A 19,948-nucleotide genomic window follows, 5' to 3' on the forward strand; every position below is an offset into this window, starting at 1 on the left:
GTCCCATTTTTCTTTTCATACCATGCTTTTCCAAAATTGGAAATAAGAATCTGATCATTGCCATACAAAGTTGTTCTTGCATTATGATTATTGCCCTTTTAAACAAAAATTATTAAATTATGAAATGTGTGATTTGTTTAGAGTGATTCTGATCAAGCAAAACTAATAACGCTGGTAATTTCCTATTTTATAGTTGAGGAACTGAGTCTTGGAGACCAAAGCTAAGGTACCATCTCCTTATTCTGGCGGGGCAGGGTTTGGGGTTTTTTTTTGCTGCTGCTACTGCTCTAACAACATTTTTTCCTTACTCCCCCACCCAACCCCCTAGTTCAATATTAGTTGAAGAAATCTTATAGAAAACAAGATGTCTCGTGCCTGCAACATTTTCCATCATTGCCCAGGCAATCCTGATGCCCTGAGTCATAGTCATCAGTGCCTGCATCAGATTTGCTCTAACAGTTGCAATGTGTTTAGAATATACAGAGATAAGAGCAACATTAGTTAGAAGAGGTCATGTTATTGCTTGTGCTATAGCATACATCCTCCAAGCTGGATTTATTCTTTTGTCATGGCCTCCAAAAGAAGCATCTCCTCCAAAAGAAGTATCAACAGTCTGCAACCCAACCCACACAGAGAAGAAGATAGCATCCTGTCTATTCTACCCCAAGTACCTTATATTATTCTTTGGCATAAATAGGATTCAGATATATTTTAACTCATGAGAACATACTGTTGCCCTTCATCTCAGTCTTGGACAGAAGATATTACGACAGGAGCAACAACTCTGGAAATTTATTTCTGTAATCTAGGATTTTCAGATAACCCCAATTTTCTTGAGTGTCAGGATTTGAAATAAATTGAGTGTCTTGGTGCTGAGTGCTCTATGAATGCCTAATATGTTTGGCAGGTCCTGAAAATGTGTTTTGGGGTAACTGAGATAGGATTTGTAGTGTCTAAAATAATCCCAGTCACTTGAAAGGCCATGGTTCATAGTTCTAGAGTAAGGAGATCCAAGCTTATCTAAGTCTCCCATTAAAAGCAAACTGGTTTCAAAAGTATATTTCCAAATAGGCAAGCAAACATCTGCCTTAACTATCAACAATTGGACATTTTCTGCATTAACTGTTAAGATTTAACTACAACAGACTAACTGTATTTAGCTCTTATTATTTCATATTGATTTATTCTGTTTCCCCATCTCTAAACGGCTTTAGACATCTTCCAAAGTTACATCTTACTCGCAGAAAGTATTGCCAAATTTATAAGAGGTAGGATGTACTTAGAATACAGCTTGGTTCTGAAATTAGTTACCTGTGCATAAACAGGATGATGTCAGGGGTTCTCTAACTATGAATATAATAAACTAAGTGTTGGCAAGACAAGGAAACATTTAACTTTTCTACTTCTTCAGAATTCAAACTTTGAGTTAAGAAGTTGCAATTCTGAATGTATTACAAAACTGGGGTAGACAGATTTACAGTCCCATTTGTTTTTACTCACAGTCCTGTAAAGTATTTTACATGCAGTTTAACCAAGAAGCCCTGATAACCTCTGAAATCCAATATTTGTGCTGCTGCTTCTTCTGCACAAGGCTTCATCCCCAGTTCTGAGTTGTCAACCACACCTGACATGCATCTATAGTGCTATTCAGCTTCCACTCTGGTTCCCCATCTTTTCTTTTCCTGCCATTCTAAGTGGAGAGAACCAGTTCCACCCCAACTGCCCACAGAGGTCCCATGATGTTCTCCCTTGAAGGTGTGTCACATTTAGGCTCATTATTTATTTGTCATACTCAAGAACACCAGATGCCCACCTAAAATGTCTAGAACTAAAACTAAAATCCAAGGGTGCATATTCACATGAACTCACCTGAAACTCACCATACCTTTATAAGACATGCTTCCCTTATTTCTGCTTTCAGTACCTCTTGGTCTGAATAAGATCCCCTTGAATTGCTTTCTGTATGTGGCTGTACATATAGCACAACAGCTCTTCCTTTCGGAATTTCAGCCTAGTCTACACTACTCAAGAGTAGGGCTACCAGTACTGGACTCAAAGAATTAAGAGTCTTCTCTACTTTGCTGATATTTAGTAATCAGATTTTTGCAGTCCAGTTTTGGTACACCTACTCAAGAGAAAGCAAATTTGTTTATCAGCAGTGGTTTTAAATGAACTTTCTAATGCTTGTAAGGACTCTTTGATCTGAGAGAAACTTACCTTCATTATGAACCAGAATTGATTGGAAAATGGAAATAAGGAAGCCTGAAAAGAAAGAGAGAGAGGACAGGGTCAGAGAATGCCCAATAGTTAGTCTTATTCCATATGTATTGACCTTCCCCAACTTGGCACCCTCCAGATATGTTAGACTACTTCACCCTCCAGCTCCAATTTGCAAGGCCCAAGATGGTGAGGTGTAAACACACTTGGAGGGCACCAGATTGCATACTAATCTTTCCTCCAAAGGGATCAATGGCAGGATGCACATCTCTCCCTATTTTACCTCCACAATTTTGTACTGGCAGAATAAGCTGAGACATACACACTGCCCAAGGGCAACCACTGAGTTTCATAATCTAATGGGGATGTGAATCTTGTCTACTGGTCTTTGTCCATTACAGTGCACTGGCAGATCCTCTCTAGAAGCTCTCACATCAGTTTGTTGGAAATTGACCTATTGCCACATGCAAGTTTATTGTTGCTGAGAGATATCAGCTCTCATTTCATTTGAATACCAAACAGATGACAGCCATAGGGATTTCACTGAAATTCAGAGATATTAGAACATTTCTTCACATCAGGACATTACGAATAATGCAGGATCCAAAAAGCTTTCCTTATGGGCCTTAGGCATTGTAGCATCATTTTTTTCCTGAAAGAATCCTCTCAATTTTAACTTTTGGGGAGGGTGGGGGTGGGGGTTGCCTTGTGACATTAGGAATGAACCCAAATACCATTGAGGTGGGTAGAACAACATGGTGGGGGGGACTGTTTGTTTTTTCTTTCTGGTACAGTGTTCAAGTAATGGAAAAATTACTATGTATGACTTTGTGGAAGGGTTAGGGTGCTTCCAAGCAAAGCTTTTATTGGGCAATTACCCTACCTGGGTGTCCAGACAACTTCCTTCTCTATGTATAATCTTTCCACTATTTACCACCATTTTTAACACCACTTCTGAGAGAAAATCAATTAAGAATAACATTTGATATTTGCTTGGGTGCACGAGGACCCTCCATCAGGAAGCATCTTTCAAGCCTTTGTGTTAGGAAACGTTCCTAACAGCCCTCATGATGCAGCTGGCTAGGAATTCTGGGAATTGCAGCCCAGCACAACTGGAAAGCAGCAGATGAAGAAAGAATAAGGTATGTTTGTTTAGATTAACAAAGAATAAGCAAGAATGTTAAAATGGTGGAGATCTGTTGTTTTTTGTATGTAACATTTGGACTTTAATGTTTATAAAAGAGTATGCTAAAATATTTTCATTTCCATGTATCTATCATACTTTTTTTCAATAATTCAATCAACCAAACATTTGTATATATACTTCCCTTGATTCATGCACATCCAAGAATTCATTCTTCCAAATAGTCATAATTTACAGATGACCAGCATGAGCACTGCTCAGTTTCTAAAAAGAATTTCTAGTTTTAGCCTGCAAGGTACACTTTTTCACTTGGGTGCAAAATGTACCTTGAGTACACCATGGCATGCAAAATGCTTCCTGCATATTCTCAGTGATACTTTCTCCTTTACTATTTCCTAAGTTCTGGTACTCAGTTTTTGGGAATATGTGTCAGGAAAAATGTTAATGGCCATGTTAAAACTTGTTTAACTATGGACCTTGTTGTTCTCTGATGATTTTACCTAGTTGGGTAAGGAAACGTCTGCAAGCAAACAACCAAGCTCAGAAAATACCAAGAGCTCCGCAGTTCAACCCTGAGCTACAGGCATTCTCTTTTATTGGAGCTGGTTTAAGCCTGATAAGAATGCCAATGTTAATGTAAAAGACTATCTCAGCCTTCTCCAAATGAATGAACTTTAAATCTCAGAATAACCAGGGAATTCTGGGAATTAAAGTCCACATATTTGGAGGTCCCTGGTTCAGGAAAGTCTGGCTAGATTACAAACAGCATTGTCTGGATGATCTGCTTCTCAGTCTGGATGGCCAATTTCCTTCCTGTGCAACCCACTGGGGAGAACCAAACACCTGCCATCTTTTCTTTCACTTCCCTCCTGAGCATGATTTAAAGTAAATTAGTTACGTGAAACAAGGTGTGTGTGCATGCACAAAGGAATCACTTTTACATCTTTCAAAACATTTTTTTTCTTTATTAGCCAGCTACTGAGATTTTGGGGAGAATGCTCCTCTACTGACAACTTCTAGTACTTTTCTTTAAAAAAGACTATCATCGTTCATAAAAAATTATACCAGACCGTAATCTCAAGGAATAAAATATATACCTTTATGTTAATTTACTTTAATTAATTTACTCCACCTATATAGTTCATTGCATAATTCATGTTCACTGTATCAGATCAGGAATATTGTGGTGATTTGGAGTAAAAATTTTGCCTGCATTAATTACACTATTTTGTAATAATTTTTATATGGTATTGCATATATGCTTTCAGCTGTATTTCTTTGATGGTTCCTTTTTAAGTATGGAATTCTTGTTACAATGCCAATTCGTTATTAAATGCCTATAGAACTTATGCCTAGAACAAAGACAGTAAATTCAAAGATACATATATAGCCGTGCTTCCTCATTTCTTCCTCCTGCTGCTGTAAAGTACATGATTGGCTTGTTAGAATAAGAAGAGCCTTGACAACTCTTGTATATCCTTGCATGTCAGAATCCTCGCAATCAATTAGCCAGCTTGCTTGCCTCAGTTCTGCCATTAGAAGAAGGGGCGGGGGGGGGGGAGTAGAAGCAGATGGGCTGTTATCAGAGTGCAGGAACGCTCAAGGTCGTACCAATGGGCGAATGTTGAGAATGTCTGGAAGGCAAGGGGGGAGTATGGGAACTAAAGAGGGTAAAAATAGTGTTTTGGCGCAGCGGGGTCAGACTTAGCAATGCTTTGGACCTGTACCCTATTTCTCAATAAGTGAACTTTTCTTTGAACCCTTATCGGTTGCAAGGAGAGTTACTGGCATTGGGAGTTAAAAGCGGCAGATCGTTACACTGCATTCCAAAGTATACATCCCTGCTGTCTGTCGCCTTTAGAATTATCGTGTTTCTTATCAGTTGCAAAGCAATTACCTTTATTGGGGGCCTCTGATTAGTGTATATGCAACTCAAATTTTCTTTCATCAATTTTCCATATAAACTCTTGCTCTTGCCTCATCTGGATGTAAGAGACCAGTGATTCTAACTTTGGAAAATAAAACTACTGTTGTTGGTTTTTATTGGGCTAGTTTCCCACCATAATACTAAGTATTTAGTGTTTAATAATGTTACATGAGATAAAGTCTTCTTCAAGTCATGGACATGTCCATGTAATTTTCCTGGTAGCATTACAAAAGTGGTTTTTCACTGTCTTCTGGGATGTTTTCTCAACTTCCCATTCTAGTTTATACACCTGGTATTTCCTAAAGGTCTCCCATCCAAGTACTAACCAGACCTAATCTTGCTTAGCTGCTGAGTCCAGTCAAGGTTGCCCAGGGGGTTCTACTTGCTGAAAGCATTAACCAATTTTCTGGCTCCCTCCATCAGAAACTCTAGCGCTAGGTTGGGAAAGGAGATGACATTATGAAAAAAAACCTTCCAACTGTCATTTTTAGGATGGTTTAAATAGCCATCCATCCATTCATCCTTTCTTCCTCTTTAAGCAATTGTTGAATGGGAACCCTTAAAAAAAAAGAGCAAAGAACTGAGAGGGGCAAATGTGTCTCCATTTTTTACTGTCCTTCAGTTTGACCTGCTAATTATTGTTTTTTAAACAAACACATGAGGAATCTTCTGGTTTTTTAAAAAGTGATCTCTTATTCAAAGAGAAGTTAAAGCTGATACTGATTTAAAAAAAAAGATATTAAAGATAGATTATTATGTTTTCCTTTATTCATCTTTGAATTATAAACATTTTTCTTCTAGCTCAACTCTTATTATAATTTAAAGCCACCCTCTCAAAGCTGAGTACATTTGACTCTATTCACAACATCTGTAAATTTCCCCAGTGAATAAAAACTCTTGGTGGTAAACACTGACATGAGAACAAAACAATCAAAATAGAAATGCACTTTAACTATGTTATTGCTCTGTCGGTACATCATAGCATCCTCTCCCTCAGTCAGTCGACTTACCTCCATGAACCAGCAGCACATAATTTGGAAGAACTAGGGCAGTTGTACATTAGCCAATATGGGCCCCTCCCAGCTGACCCGAAGGAGGCTGGGGGCAGTAATTTTCTCTTTTTTTCCCCAACAGAGACAATTTTAAATTAAAACAAAAACTGTGTTTACACCCCCCCCCCCACATACACACACCTTTTCTGCCTCCTTTTCACAGCCACGGTGGCCACAGAGGATGTGAAAACTGAAGCAATACTGTACTGTAATTCTGTCTCCATCATGGCAGGAAGGAAGGTGGCTGTTAGCCCGCACCCCACATAAGCTGATCGGGGACAGTTAATTTAGCCCCAAAAGATTCCAGTCAGTTTAAGGCTAAACATAACCCCTCAAAGTTAGTCGATGAGATTGGATGCCTGGATTAGGGTGCCCACATGACATGCTAGCCACAGCCCACGACTCTTGGGGACACGGCCACTTTGGTTCATTCTGCCTGCATCGCGGCCTCATTTTGTAACTTAAAAGTGTCTTATCAGTCACATTACAGGCACATGCTTTTATGCGATCATCAAGTTTCTGTAATACAGTTTGAAAAAACTCTTCACTGTATCTTCCCATTGATCTCTGCTGTTTTATCCTGTTTCAAGCATTTTGAAAGTTTTCACACTACTGTGATACCAATAGAAGAGAGTATATGTAGCCCAGGGTTGAACCGTGGAGTCCCTGGAGTTCTCTGAGCTTGGCTATTTTCTTGCAGACATTTCATTACCTGGCTAGGTAACATCTTCAGTGCTAGCTGAACGAAACGTCTGCAGAAAACAACCAAGCTCAGAGAACCCCAGGGACTCCACACTACTGTGAACAAAATGAAGAGTATTTTTCTTTGCTATTATTTCTTGTGGGGGGAATAAATACTGTATGCTATGAAAGTATTATTTCACAGATTAATATGTATAGAGGAGTTTATCTTCACTCCAATATTCAATAGATATCTGCCAAGGGGTCCTTTTCTAGTTCAAAGCTTCAGCACTGCTGCATGGACCTGCCTCTTTAGCTTGGAATTTGCTTACAGTATTTGGCTATGCTTTCTCAGATCACATCCTGCTTAAAATGCTTCTGACTTGCTATATTCAGTAGCGGGAGATGGAGTTCAGGACTCCAAGCCAATTATGAACCAAGAAATGTTCAAGAATCATTAACCAAAGTTACTCTAATTGGACAGGCAGTCCTCAAACTCATTCAGTGAACATCCTCCCTGTGTCTTGATTCAAACAAACAATATGCTACCCTGTTTCCAGCAACTATGACATTTTCTTAGCTCCTTAGGTTCTACTCAGCGTTCCTCTTCTCAAAGATCAGGTAGAAATCTTTGCTCTGCTTCACTAGTTTGCTTTCTGCCAAATGGACTTTTTGCAAGCGGCCATACTAGCCATACGACAGCAACTATAACATACTTATAAAATTCCAAATACTGTATGCTGAACAGCCTATAAAGTTAGCCTTGCCCAAGTCTACTTTCTAACAGGAATTCCAAAGACTTTGAGTCTGAAGCCCCTATGCAAAACTGAACCATGCCATCTTATCATACTTCATCCTCAAATCTTCCCATGCTCTCAGTATGCAGAGGTGTCAATACCCTCAGTGATGCTACCCTGTAACTGCTGCCCTCTAGCATTTCACAATAGCGGAGATACCCTTCTCTCTCACTTTTGTGCTGCCTGCATCATCTATACCTAGCCTAAGCCAGGAATAGGCTCCAGGAAAGCTAAGAAAAAGGAGCTAAGGGGAAAATGCCTGTGTCCTCAAAATCCATAAACCTCAATAAGACAGGAAGCAAGTGTGAAGTTAAACTTCACAAATTTATTTTAGGTGCCAAATGACCTAGATACCACAGCTGGCCCAAACTAGCAAATGAAAGGCACCTATTATAGTAGGAAGGAGTCTGGAGAGGAGCAGATGAAGCAAGGAGGAATCAAGAGTGAGCTCACGCACCCTGCTGATTTTGGCTTAACTGACAAGGTTTCCTGCTAATTGCACCATTTTGAGAACAGCCTGGCTCTGCCCTGCAAGAAAGCAACCAGTCAACCCCCAATCCATCGGTACACAGTGCACGAACGACTTTCAAATACCTATTCTAGACAAAAATGCTCCTTTGCCCCACTAATGGAATTGGTGACAGAGAGAGATGGAGTCACTCATGCTTCCTCCTCCTTCACTTCTTGCTCTCACCACTGCTTACCATAGAGAGGTAACGTCTTTCACCTTTTCTGTGAAAGTTATGTAGCAACCCAAAGAGGAAAGGGAACCCCACCCTCTTACGGACAGAGCGTGTGGTTAGCTACCCTGTCACAGTGATGTCATAAGAAGTAGTTGCCAAGAAACCATCCCACTTCTAATTTGAAAGGGCCAAAATGTCAAAGTAAAGCAGAAATATATAAATCACTCAGGAAAATGGCAATGATCGATCACCTGGGCCTATTCACTGGAGCTGTTTGAGAAATTCCAGCAGGCAACTGGCACCTAACGGTCAAGCAGTTTTACTCAAGCACTGTACTAAGTAAGGATCATGTCAGGAGGCAGTGAGGTGCCAGCAATATGCTGATTATACACAGCTTTATTGTTCCAGGTCACACAAAACCAAGAAAGAGCTTGATTCCTTTGAACTCTGCTCCTTTCAGTAATAGAGAACAACCTAAATTAAAAGCTATTAAGATGGAGGCATTGTTGGTGAGCAGAAAATCAACCTTTAGAATTGGAATTCAACTATTTCTGGAAAAGGCTGTGCTTACTCTAAGAGAGAAAATTCAGAGTTTTGGCAGGGCACTTTGATCATACTTTTTCTGGACTTCCAAATGATAGCCCTAGCATGGAAATTTGTACAACTGCATTTAATGAACCAGCTGCCCCTGCTCCTGACCTGATTAAATTCAGAAATACAGTCATCCTTGGGTATATCATAACTAGACCACCGCAATATGATTATGTAGGGCTATCCTTGGAGAGTGTCCAGAAGCTTCAACTATTTTGAGCATAGAGCTATGACTGTATTTATGGGTGCAATACAGGAATGATCCACACAGGACTGACAATTGCTACAACAAATTTAATCACACTCAGGGGTCAGAAAACCAAACTCTACAGAAAAGCTTTCCTAAGCCGAGGAGGGATGGAGTGGACTGTTTCTACAGGAAGGGAGTTCCAAGTGTGAGGGTGCTACTGAAAAAGCCTGCTTTTCAGGCCCCATCAGATGACAATTGCATAAAGACGGGATCTAGAGGAGTGGGCCATGATCAATCTGGTTGGATGGCCAGGTGAATGTGGGAGAAAGTGGTCCTGCAGATAACCTTTTTAAAGCATTTACAAAAAATGCATGAGCATGTTCCCAAAATGGATACCAAGGAAGACATGGTTACTTAACAAGGACTAATTTGTCAGAAGCCCAGACTGGGTAAATTGTTTCTCCTGCACCTTTTCTTTTTCTAGTTCCGTAGTTTATTTCTGCCTTTTTACTGGTGAGGTGGATACACTTCTGAACTGGGCTCAACCTTCTATGGTGCATTATCATCACAGAATACCTCAACAGTATATGAAAGGCTAAAAGCATTCTTAAAAATAAAGATTATGTTTAAATTGGTTGGCAGTTCACTCTGCATTATGGTAACTTCTCATTTAATTCCAGTGGGCAAAATACAGGATGGCCCAAAGATCACCAGCATTATTGCCCAGATGATGGATCAGAGATAACCGGCTATTCTGCGTAATGGAAGATACTTACTTCCAAGACTTCCTCCAGGACTTCCCTTTAGTAAGCAACTGATACCATCTTCAGCAGATAGATAGCACTCTCCATGTATTGAGAATGCAAAAGAAATGGTTGCGATTGTGGCAAGTAGCAAGACCTGATACCAATCTGCACTTCACCTCAGAATTTGGTCAGGCAGAAGTGGTGTAGTTACTTCTTACCCTCTCCCATACTTCCTACTGGTTGGGGTAAGGTGATGAAGCATCTCTGCTGCTGCCAGCATCTCCTGTGCCACAGAACTCCAGTGGATACTGCTTCATGCCAAGATGGTCTTCTCCCACATGGCAGGGGAAGTATGGAAAGCCATGACCTACCTGGTTGACAGATGACTATGAAGGCAGCCAAATTTCAACCAATCATTCATGATTACCAGGATTGAGGCCAACATGCAAAGGTACCAGGTAGGTAAAGTTTGAGTGTGTTTACTACAGGGCTCTCCTGCACTTCAGTGTGATGCCTTGTCTGGAAGGTGCTAACACCAGAATCATTCCAATAAGAGCTGGCAACCATAAAGCTTCATGAGTGAGAGGCAGATGCTCAACAAGAAGTAGGTTATGCTCAGACTAACCTAACCCCAGGATGTGGAAAAACTCTACCTACGTTTGCTTTGAGCAACTGTTTGAGCAAGAGCTACACAGATAACAAGGCAGGAGTGGAAGTTCATCTGTAAGGCTATCTCAGCACTTTAAGCTATCCTACAGAATTATAAATGTCTTGGGTATCAAGTCAAGAATTACTCTCAGCCATTTTCTTGTAAAAACCATGGATATCACCAAGGACAAGTTGGATTCCAAGGCAGGCAAAGCTTTGGCAAGCCAAATGGAATTGTTGTGCACTGCCTCAAACTACCAATTTGTTGGTAAGATTGTGTGAACCAAGAGTGAAGGGGAGCATAGGCTGAAATGGCCTAGGCAGAGAAAAGGAGACCTGGAGCAGAGGCTAGAATGCTGAACACACATTCCACTTCAGTAGCTGCAATCAGGGTCCCAGCTTCTCCCTGGCAAGCACATCTCCTCCCACCATTTGGTTCTTTATCAAGGAGAAGGAAAATGACATCTGCTGGTTCTTGCTTGGATACTGCAGAATACAATATTTTTGTGCTACCACTTCAAGATAGAAGAAATTGAGCAGTCCAATCTGCTATATTTTAAGTGGCCAACATACAGGTCTGGCCAAATTCAGCAACAGTTCCTTGCGACAATCAACCAGCATCCCAAGCAACAGGCATTCTTCAAAGTAGGTGAGGAGGTGATATCCAGTCACCCATACCTGGACAATGAATTGGGGTAGCTCCTGTCACTGGAGGAGATAACCAGAGAATAAGGATACAGGTAATCCTTGAGTTATGACCATTCGTTCAGTGACTGTTCAAAGTTATGACGGCGCTGAAAAAAATGGACTTACGATTGCTCATCAAAGTTATGGCTCTTGCAGTGCCCCTGTGGTCACGTGACTGTGATCAGGATGCTTGGCAACCCATTCGAATTTATGACCGGTTGTAAGCACCCCGTGATCATGTGATTGCCATTTGTAACATTCCCTGCCAGCTTCCCACAAGCAAAGTTAGCAGGGGAGGTCGCAAGTCACTTGCATAAGTCTCCCCCACCCACCCTGGCTTTTCTTTGCTTGCTTGCATGCATTGCACACTCCTTCCCCCTTCACTCACACACATGTACTGGGCCCTCCTTCCCCTTCGCTCTCTCCCACCCACTAGTGCCCCCATTCCCCCTTCACTCACTCGCATGCATGCACCGCGCCCTCCCTTGATTGCATGCACCATGCCCCCTTTCTGCTGCACTGTGGCTGTGGGGCTTTGCAGGAGGAAGGAGAAAGCCTCATGAATGGCCAGCAGCTTCCAACATGAGCTGCAGAGCGCACACCAGAAGTGCCCTTGGAGCACTCCTTCAGTGCCCCTGGAGAGTCCTTGAGTGAGCGAAGGAGGGCATGGTGCATGCAAGCAAAGAGGGAAGGAGGGCGCTGGTGGGTTCAAGTGAGGGAAGGGGAAAGGAGCGTGTGATGCAAAGGAGCAAAGGAGGAAAGGAGGGCACAAGGCGTGCAAGAAAGGAGGGAAAGACGGCATGGTGCATGTGAGCAAGCAAAGGAGGGTTCAGTGTGTGCAAGTGAGCAAGTAAGGAAGGAAGGTGCTGGTGCGAGTGACCGAAGGAGGGCAGGGTGCATGCAAGTGAACAAAGGGGGAAGGTGCTGGTGTGTGCGAGTGAAGGAGGGTATGGTGAGTGCATGTGAGCGAGTGGAGGGTTGTGCGTGTGAGTGAGCAAAGGGGGAAGGAAGGTGCACATTGCTTAGCGTCATGATGGAAATTCTGTTCCAAATTGTGATCATAAGTCAAGAACTACCTGTAACCCTTTCCCTCACCCTCAGATCACTAGAAACCATCTATCGTCCATCTATATGGCCAACCAGCAAACATTAAAAAAAAATGTGGTTGCCTGAGATGCAAATTTCATGCTGTTTTTAAGCTCTTTCTATGGAGAATGTAGTGTTCGGGGTTTATAACGTAATGCTGTGATCCCTGTATGCTCTCTGCATGTGTGTATGCTTTAGTCTCAGGTAGATAGTCAAATATATTGTTTTGTTTGTTGAGCTAAACAGGCGGACTGGCAAATGGAAAAGACTGCAGTACACACGTATATTATACAGTGGGGCAAAGAATTTAGTCAGCCACCAATTGTGCAAGTTCTTCCACTTAAAAAGATGAGAGAGGCCTGTAATTTTCATCATAGGTATACCTCAACTATGAGAGACAAAATGGGGGGAAAAATCCAGAAAATCGCATTTGTCTGATTTTTAAAGAATTTATTTGCAAATCATGGTGGAAAATAAGTATTTGGTCAATATCAAAAGTTCATCTCAATACTTTGTTATATATCCTTTGTTGGCAATGACAGAGGTCAAACGTTTTCTGTAAGTCTTCACAAGGTTTTCACACACTGTTGCTGGTATTTTGGCCCATTCCTCCATGCAGATCTCCTCTAGAGCAGTGATCTTTTGGGGCTGTCGCTGGGCAACACAGACTTTCAACTCCCTCCAAAGGTTTTCCATGGGGTTGAGATCTGGAGACTGGCTAGGCCACTCCAGGACCTTGAAATGCTTCTTACGAAGCCACTCCTTCGTTGCCCGGGCGGTGTGTTTGGGATCATTGTCATGCTGAAAGACCCAGCCACGTTTCATCTTCAATGCCCTTGCTGATGGAAGGAGGGGTTCACTCAAAATCTCACGATACATGGCCCCATTCATTCTTTCCTTTACACGGATCAGTCGTCCTGGTCCCTTTGCAGAAAAACAGCCCCAAAGCATGATGTTTCCACCCCCATGCTTCACAGTAGGTATGGTGTTCTTTGGATGCAACTCAGCATTCTCTCTCCTCCAAACACGACGAGTTAAGTTTAGACCAAAACGTTCTACTTGGGTTTCATCTGACCATATGACATTCTCCCAATCCTCTTCTGGATCATCCAAATGCTCTCTAGCAAACTTCAGACGGGCCCGGACATGTACTGGCTTAAGCAGGGGGACACATCTGGCACTGCAGGATTTGAGTTCCTGGCGGCGTAGTGTGTTACTGATGGTAGCCTTTGTTACTTTGATCCCAGCTCTCTGCAGGTCATTCACTAGGTCCCCCCGTGTGGTTCTGGGATTTTTGCTCACCGTTCTTGTGATCATTTTGACCCCACGGGGTGAGATCTTGTGTGGAGCCCCAGATCAAGGGAGATTATCAGTGGTCTTGTATGTCTTCCATTTTCTAATTATTGCTCCCACAGTTGATTTCTTCACACCAAGCTGCTTCCCTATTGCAGATTCAGTCTTCCCAGCCTGGTGCAGGTCTACAATTTTGTTTCTGGTGTCTTTCAACAGCTCTTTGGTCTTGGCCATAGTGGAGTTTGGAGTGTGACTGTTTGAGGTTGTGGACAGGTGTCTTTTATACTGATAACAAGGTCAAACAGGTGCCATTACTACAGGTAACGAGTGGAGGACAGAGGAGCCTCTTAAAGAAGTAGTTACAGGTCTGTGAGAGCCAGACATCTTGCTTGTTTGTAGGTGACCAAATACTTATTTTCCACCATGATTTACAAATAAATTCTTTACAAATCAGACAATGTGATTTTCTGGATTTTTTCCCCCATTTTGTCTCTCATAGTTGAGGTATACCTATGATGAAAATTACAGGCCTCTCTCATCTTTTTAAGTGGGAGAACTTGCACAATTGGTGGCTGACTAAATACTTTTTTGCCCCACTGTAGACTCAAGCCAATAAGCAGACTAATGTATTTTTGTGTTATTATATTGTTAAAGGGCTGCGTTGAAGTGAATTTGTTGCTAATGTTGGCTTTTTTGTTGGATCAATTCTGAGACTGTTTGCAAACCAGGCTACAAAAGCATGTTTAACTGTTGTTTCCATTATTTGCTATAAGATTTTTTAAATGTTTATTTATTTTTAAATTGGCCCCATGACTGATTTTCTATATATGCTGAGTAGTGTATATGAAAAACAAGGGAAGAACGAGCATTACATCTTAAAGTAGAACACTGAGTTTTACTCCACTGGAACATTCAGTTTTGAGTTTTATTCCATCGCAACAGGGAACATTTGAGTCTTGTTGACATAATATTCTAAAGATGTTAATTTATTTCATGCTTGGAATAAATATTTTTCTGTTTCATGCATGCCACTGGGTACTATTATCTATTTTATATGATTCAGGAAATTTGGTTTTTTTTATTAGAAGTCAGGGATTGTTATACTGTCAGAAGTCAAGTTAGGAGCTTCCAGAACAATGAAAGTAGGGATTCTCATAAGGAGACCTTTAGATATTGAAAAGCAGGACTGACTGTGCTACATGCAAGAACAAAACAGGCTGACTGCTAACAGAAATGCTCAAGGAAGCAAGGTGGTTAACACAAACATTGTACCTCTGAAGGAGACGTAAGAAAATCCTGCCTGGGTTAAACCATATGCTACATGTGTCATTATGGTTTCAGATATTATTTGGAGGAAACTCTCAGCTGTTGCAACCTTTGCGCAAACAACCACTTAGATATTTAGGACTCTGTACTCAAATCATTGAACTTCTCAGAACGATCAGAGAGAGAAAGAGAAAGAGAAAGGATAGAGAATTCAGGAGCAAGATTACCAGAACTACTTCTTACATACATGTCTGAGGAAACTTCTCTGACAGATTAACTTGTAAACAGGCACCAGTGGGGGAACTGGATCATATGATACAGATTGGTTCTCTAAAGTATATCAGTTTGATTCCCAACTCTGTTTTTCCCGCAGAAGTCTCTAGAGAAGGAATTACTATGGTCGCCACTGCAACTTCCTCTTATTAGACTTTCACAATGAGTACCCTGAGGAATGCCAGGAGGATGGGTGATAAAATAGTTGGGAAATGATTTCAGAGCCAAAGAACAAAGGGAAACCCCAGGTTTCTACATGTCCAGGACTGGCCCTGTTTAATGAACTGCAAAAGAACAGCACGTTGAGAGATAACATCTCACTCACATACACGTGCTGTTAATCTCATGATATTGTGCCTTGGGGCTTGCAGCCGCGGGCAATTTTGCTCTGTCCCGTACTAGTGCAATGCCATTTCAGGGCAGTGAATAATTGCTTCAGAAATGGCAATTATTTAAAGTAAAATGGCCTTGTATTGGAAGAATAATTCTGGGCTTCTGCTGAAAGGAATTTGTGGCTTGCCAACCTCCCAGTTCCTAGGAACACAGGACAAAGTGAGCTGGCATGATCAGGGTAAAATAAACTTGTCATCCTATGTTAGGGGTTTTGAAAGAGGCCTGTCACCATGGCAAGCACAGAAATACAGTAGTGGAAAATGTTAGCAATCTATTCTCTTTGATTTTGTTCAAAAGAGGGAACCAGTGACTTTGCAAACTCAAGGTTCACAAGTGCGTAAGCACATCTACATTCATGTTTCCATTCAGTCATATCTGAAAATAGTCAAAATGGTCTGGATCAATCTCCAGTGCATTTAAAAAAAGCCTCAGAGGGCTCTGCAGGCAGAAGAGTGGATCATGTAGAAGCACTCTAAGATACTGAGGCTATTCATATGAACGTGAATAATGCTGGCCATGTTTTTTCAATGCTATATTTTTGGGGGACAGAATTCAAATGTTGCTGAAGGGCAGTCAGGAATTACAGCCATATCTAGTTACAAACAAATTTAGCCCAAATACTTAATGAAAAGTTTAAATTCTAGGCCAAAACAATCCTATCAATTTTCATTACATTCTCTGTATCTTTCTGGGTATGTCTATATCACAAAAGTAAGTTACCTTGTCATCCTTTCCATCTGGAGAATTCTGGAAACTGAAGATATATCCATGGGGACATGTCCACCCTGCTGATTAAGCCATGGTTAATAATGAATAAACTTAATTGCTTGAGTTCACCCAGCAAACTAAGCTATGTAGAACACAGCATACCAAGCATATCGATTAGGTTCATACAACACTCTAAGCCCAAACCAAATAAACCGCATTATGACTTAGCATGATGTCTGAGCCCAGCACTGCATATACATATGTGCCCCGGTGGGGCAGGCTAAGCATCTCTTAGCACGATCAGCAAGTACCAGATACTAGGAAGTTACTGGTAGAAAATCCAATACGGTAACCAAGCTGAACAATCTAGGCAGAGTACAGCAAGATGCCAATATACTGGACCCATCAAGGGGGCTAGAAAACAAAGCAGTCTAGCCACACTGATCAGCCTTAATCTGTTTTTGAGATGTCTTCATTCATCTCCACGGAAACAAGAAACTATTTTATCACTGTAAACCTCACCAATTATGTTTAGTTTAGGGTGGCCAGTTGTTTTTACAGAGCTCTGGTGCCTTCAGCACTTGTGTGGCACAATGAGATCCAAGTAAGTCAAGTCAAGAAAGTAAAATTTATTATTATGATCTCAAGCCTGCTATTCTGAAATTGGGGGGGAGGGTAGGGTAGTTAAAGTCAATCCAATGTATTTTGGTATGTGAAGTCGATCATCAAGTAGTTGACCAAGGTTGACCAAGTTATTGAAAATGCCAGATGTTCTTCTCTTCTGTCACTAAAAATGCAGTACTACGTTATATCAAAACCAACCAGAGTCTTCATTAGAGTATTCAAACGCATTTACAGACTGCTAAGATTTGTACGGCCTCCCTTTTAGAAAGCTTTTCCTTTGATACAGACCTGCTTGATGATGGAGTAAACGGGCTTTTTTTTTTCATTGGGAAGGGTGGAGCCTTCCAATGGGAAGGCTGGATGAGCTTCTGAGCAATTCAAAACTTGGTACATGGATTTGGTGCCCAAGATGTAAATGTTTGCTCTCTCCCCTCCATGAATTGTGTGTGTGTGTGTGGGGGGTAATGATAGCTACTCCCCATTCCCCCCCCCCCACACACACACAGCCAAGCACAATCTAGGTGTCTAGCTTCCCTGGCAAGAGTAGGAAGGGTAGAGGGTGGTGTGTATGTGATGTATGCATGGCAAGTGAGAGTCTATCTTTAAGAGTCACAGGATGCTGAGTGCTGAAGCAGAAGTGTCCTGAAACCTGATCCGCTGCCCCTTTGTTTCAGGGAAGGGAGGGCAGAAATCTGAGGGTTGAGGCTAGTTTGTACAGGAGGATACAGGCAGCCCTAACGCCGCCATGGTGATGGGCAGAGGGAGATATGGTGGGAGACAGGAGGCAGCCCACCTCGTGTTTAATCCCTATTCTGCTCTCCAACCCTCTGTGCTCAATCCCAGTGCCTAGTCATCAGTCCCTCAGTGTTCCAGGTTACCAGTTATCACTACTGAATGTCAAATTAGCCTGTAATAAAGCTTCCCTCATCCATGACTGAATAGTGGATGAGCAGCTGACCAGGCGCCCATTACCAAGAAATAGCTGGGTACCAGGAGGCGGGGGCTTCCCTTCTTGGAGATGTGCCCATCTGAGCTCCAATTATGGCAATGGCAGTGACCCTAGGGTACGGGCACATGAAGTAGCTATAACTATTTGTGAAACCCTGATGGCTTTCACAGGCAATACCAGTTGTGAGACTCTGCTGGTTGGATCAAAAGGGACTGCTGCTACTATATTAGCCTCCTTGCTGCACAGCAGCCCTGCCTGAGCTACCTGAGGTCATATCCGGGTTGGCAGTGGAGTTTTCCAGACTAATGGTACTGGTGGACTTTAATCTGCTCTCTGTGGGCACAGGTTTGGAGGTGGCTTGGACCTGACTTAGGTTGTTATAGCGCCATTGTAGCAGTCACACATTAGACCTGGTTTTATCTCAGGGTAGTAGTGGCATGATCTGGAATTGGGGGGTATCACCATCAATCCCCTGCCATAGTTGGGTCACTCTCTGTTAGCCCCAGAGTGCTTTGCAGCTACTCCTCAGTGCAGGGAGGAAAGACCTATTCAGTTGGTCCACACCAGGCACCTGATGGACTGTGTTGGGTTTCAGAGAAAGCTTGCAGTTGTTTCTAAGACTCTGAGTACAGTTTGATCTAGGTTGTCATTGCTGCCTGGAATGAAGGGGCAACCATGGCCATGGATCTGATTCCTTGGTTCACTGAGGAATTCTGGAAGATGAAACAGAAGGGATGCCTGGAATGCCGCTGGAGGAAGGCAAGTTAATCTGATAAAGCATGGGTAAGAATGGGTTCTTAAGGTCTACCTTGTGGTGATAAAAGAGCAGCAAAATGTAACTGTTCTTCCACTCTTCCATCCACAGACTGCTGTCCAGCAACCTTGTTCATGGTAACTCAGTCTCTCCTGGGGAAGGAGGGACCATTGGGACATTTACAAGGCATTGTGAAGACTATTCTAAGCAATTGTCAGATAAAGTCATTTGGATTCACTGAGTTAGACTCTGGTTTTGCAAGTCCCTTGAAGATGAGCAGGGCACAATCTAGCATGGTTGCTTAGAAAGAGTTTGAACCTGTTGGTCCTTTGAAAGTGGAGTTGTGAGCACAGGTACCTGTATATTAGATCTGTCTCTTCTGGTTGGTTAAGGCCTACCGGGAGGCAACATGTAGTTGGATCCAAGCAATCATAAATGTTTTCTTGGGGAAAGAGTGGTACCTCTGTTTCTTCAAGAACCGTACTGGACAATTTTCATCAAGTCTCCACCCTTCCCTTTTTAGGGAAAGTTGTTGAGGACCCTGGAGAAATAGATTATCTAGATCCTTTTCAGTCAGGTTTCAGACCAGGATATAGTACTGAAACAGCACTGATTTTACTTATAGATGATCTCTGCACTAACCAGGATGGAAGTAGTGTACCTATTCTAGCCCTCCTTGATCTCTCAGCAGTTTCAATACTATTGTTCATGCACCCTTTTAGACTGACTTTGAGGTTTAGAAGTCAGAAGAACAGTGTTGTAATGGTTCTCCTCCTTCCACCAGGATTGTTTCCAGTCAGTTTTGGAGGAGGAGAGAGATCTAACTAAGGTTCCTGCTTTGTGGGGTTACTCAGGGCTCTACTTTCTCTCCATTCTTATTTAACATCTACATAACATCTGCATTGGGTGATACAAGGTCAAATATCATCAATATGCCAATGATACCCAGTTATATATCGCCACCCTGGGCCAACCAAATGATACTGTAAAGGTTTGATTTCCAGTGTCTGGAGATTGTGGGGGCCTGCATGGGGAAAAACAGGTTTTAGCTCAACTTGAATAAGACTGGATGCCTGCAGGCTTTTGGGTCCCCCAACTCTAGAGATTCTCTTTGGTCCTGGATGGGGTTACACCCCACCTAAGCAGAAGTGATGAACAGTTTGGGGGTCCTCTTGGACTCTCAGCTTTAGCTGGAAGAGCAGATGGTAGCTGTGCCCACGAGCATCTTTGCACAAATCT

General features: G+C 42.1%; 1 protein-coding gene across 1 annotated transcript in view; it reads right to left on the reverse strand.

Annotated features, from left to right (window-relative positions):
* ADGRE5 (adhesion G protein-coupled receptor E5) overlaps positions 1 to 19,948 on the reverse strand; it is a 54,734-nt gene that overhangs the window by 27,097 nt on the left and 7,689 nt on the right. Inside the window, exon 2 of the mRNA XM_088133554.1 lies at positions 2,218 to 2,262. Within this exon, the coding sequence (XP_087989680.1) occupies positions 2,218 to 2,262 (45 nt within the window). The remainder of the gene's footprint in view (positions 1 to 2,217; positions 2,263 to 19,948) is intronic.

The sequence above is a fragment of the Python bivittatus genome, unplaced genomic scaffold (assembly GCF_059951505.1).
Source record: "Python bivittatus isolate LINGU-HERP-01145 unplaced genomic scaffold, Pbiv_v1 ctg000080_np1212, whole genome shotgun sequence".
Lineage (NCBI taxonomy): Eukaryota > Metazoa > Chordata > Lepidosauria > Squamata > Pythonidae > Python > Python bivittatus.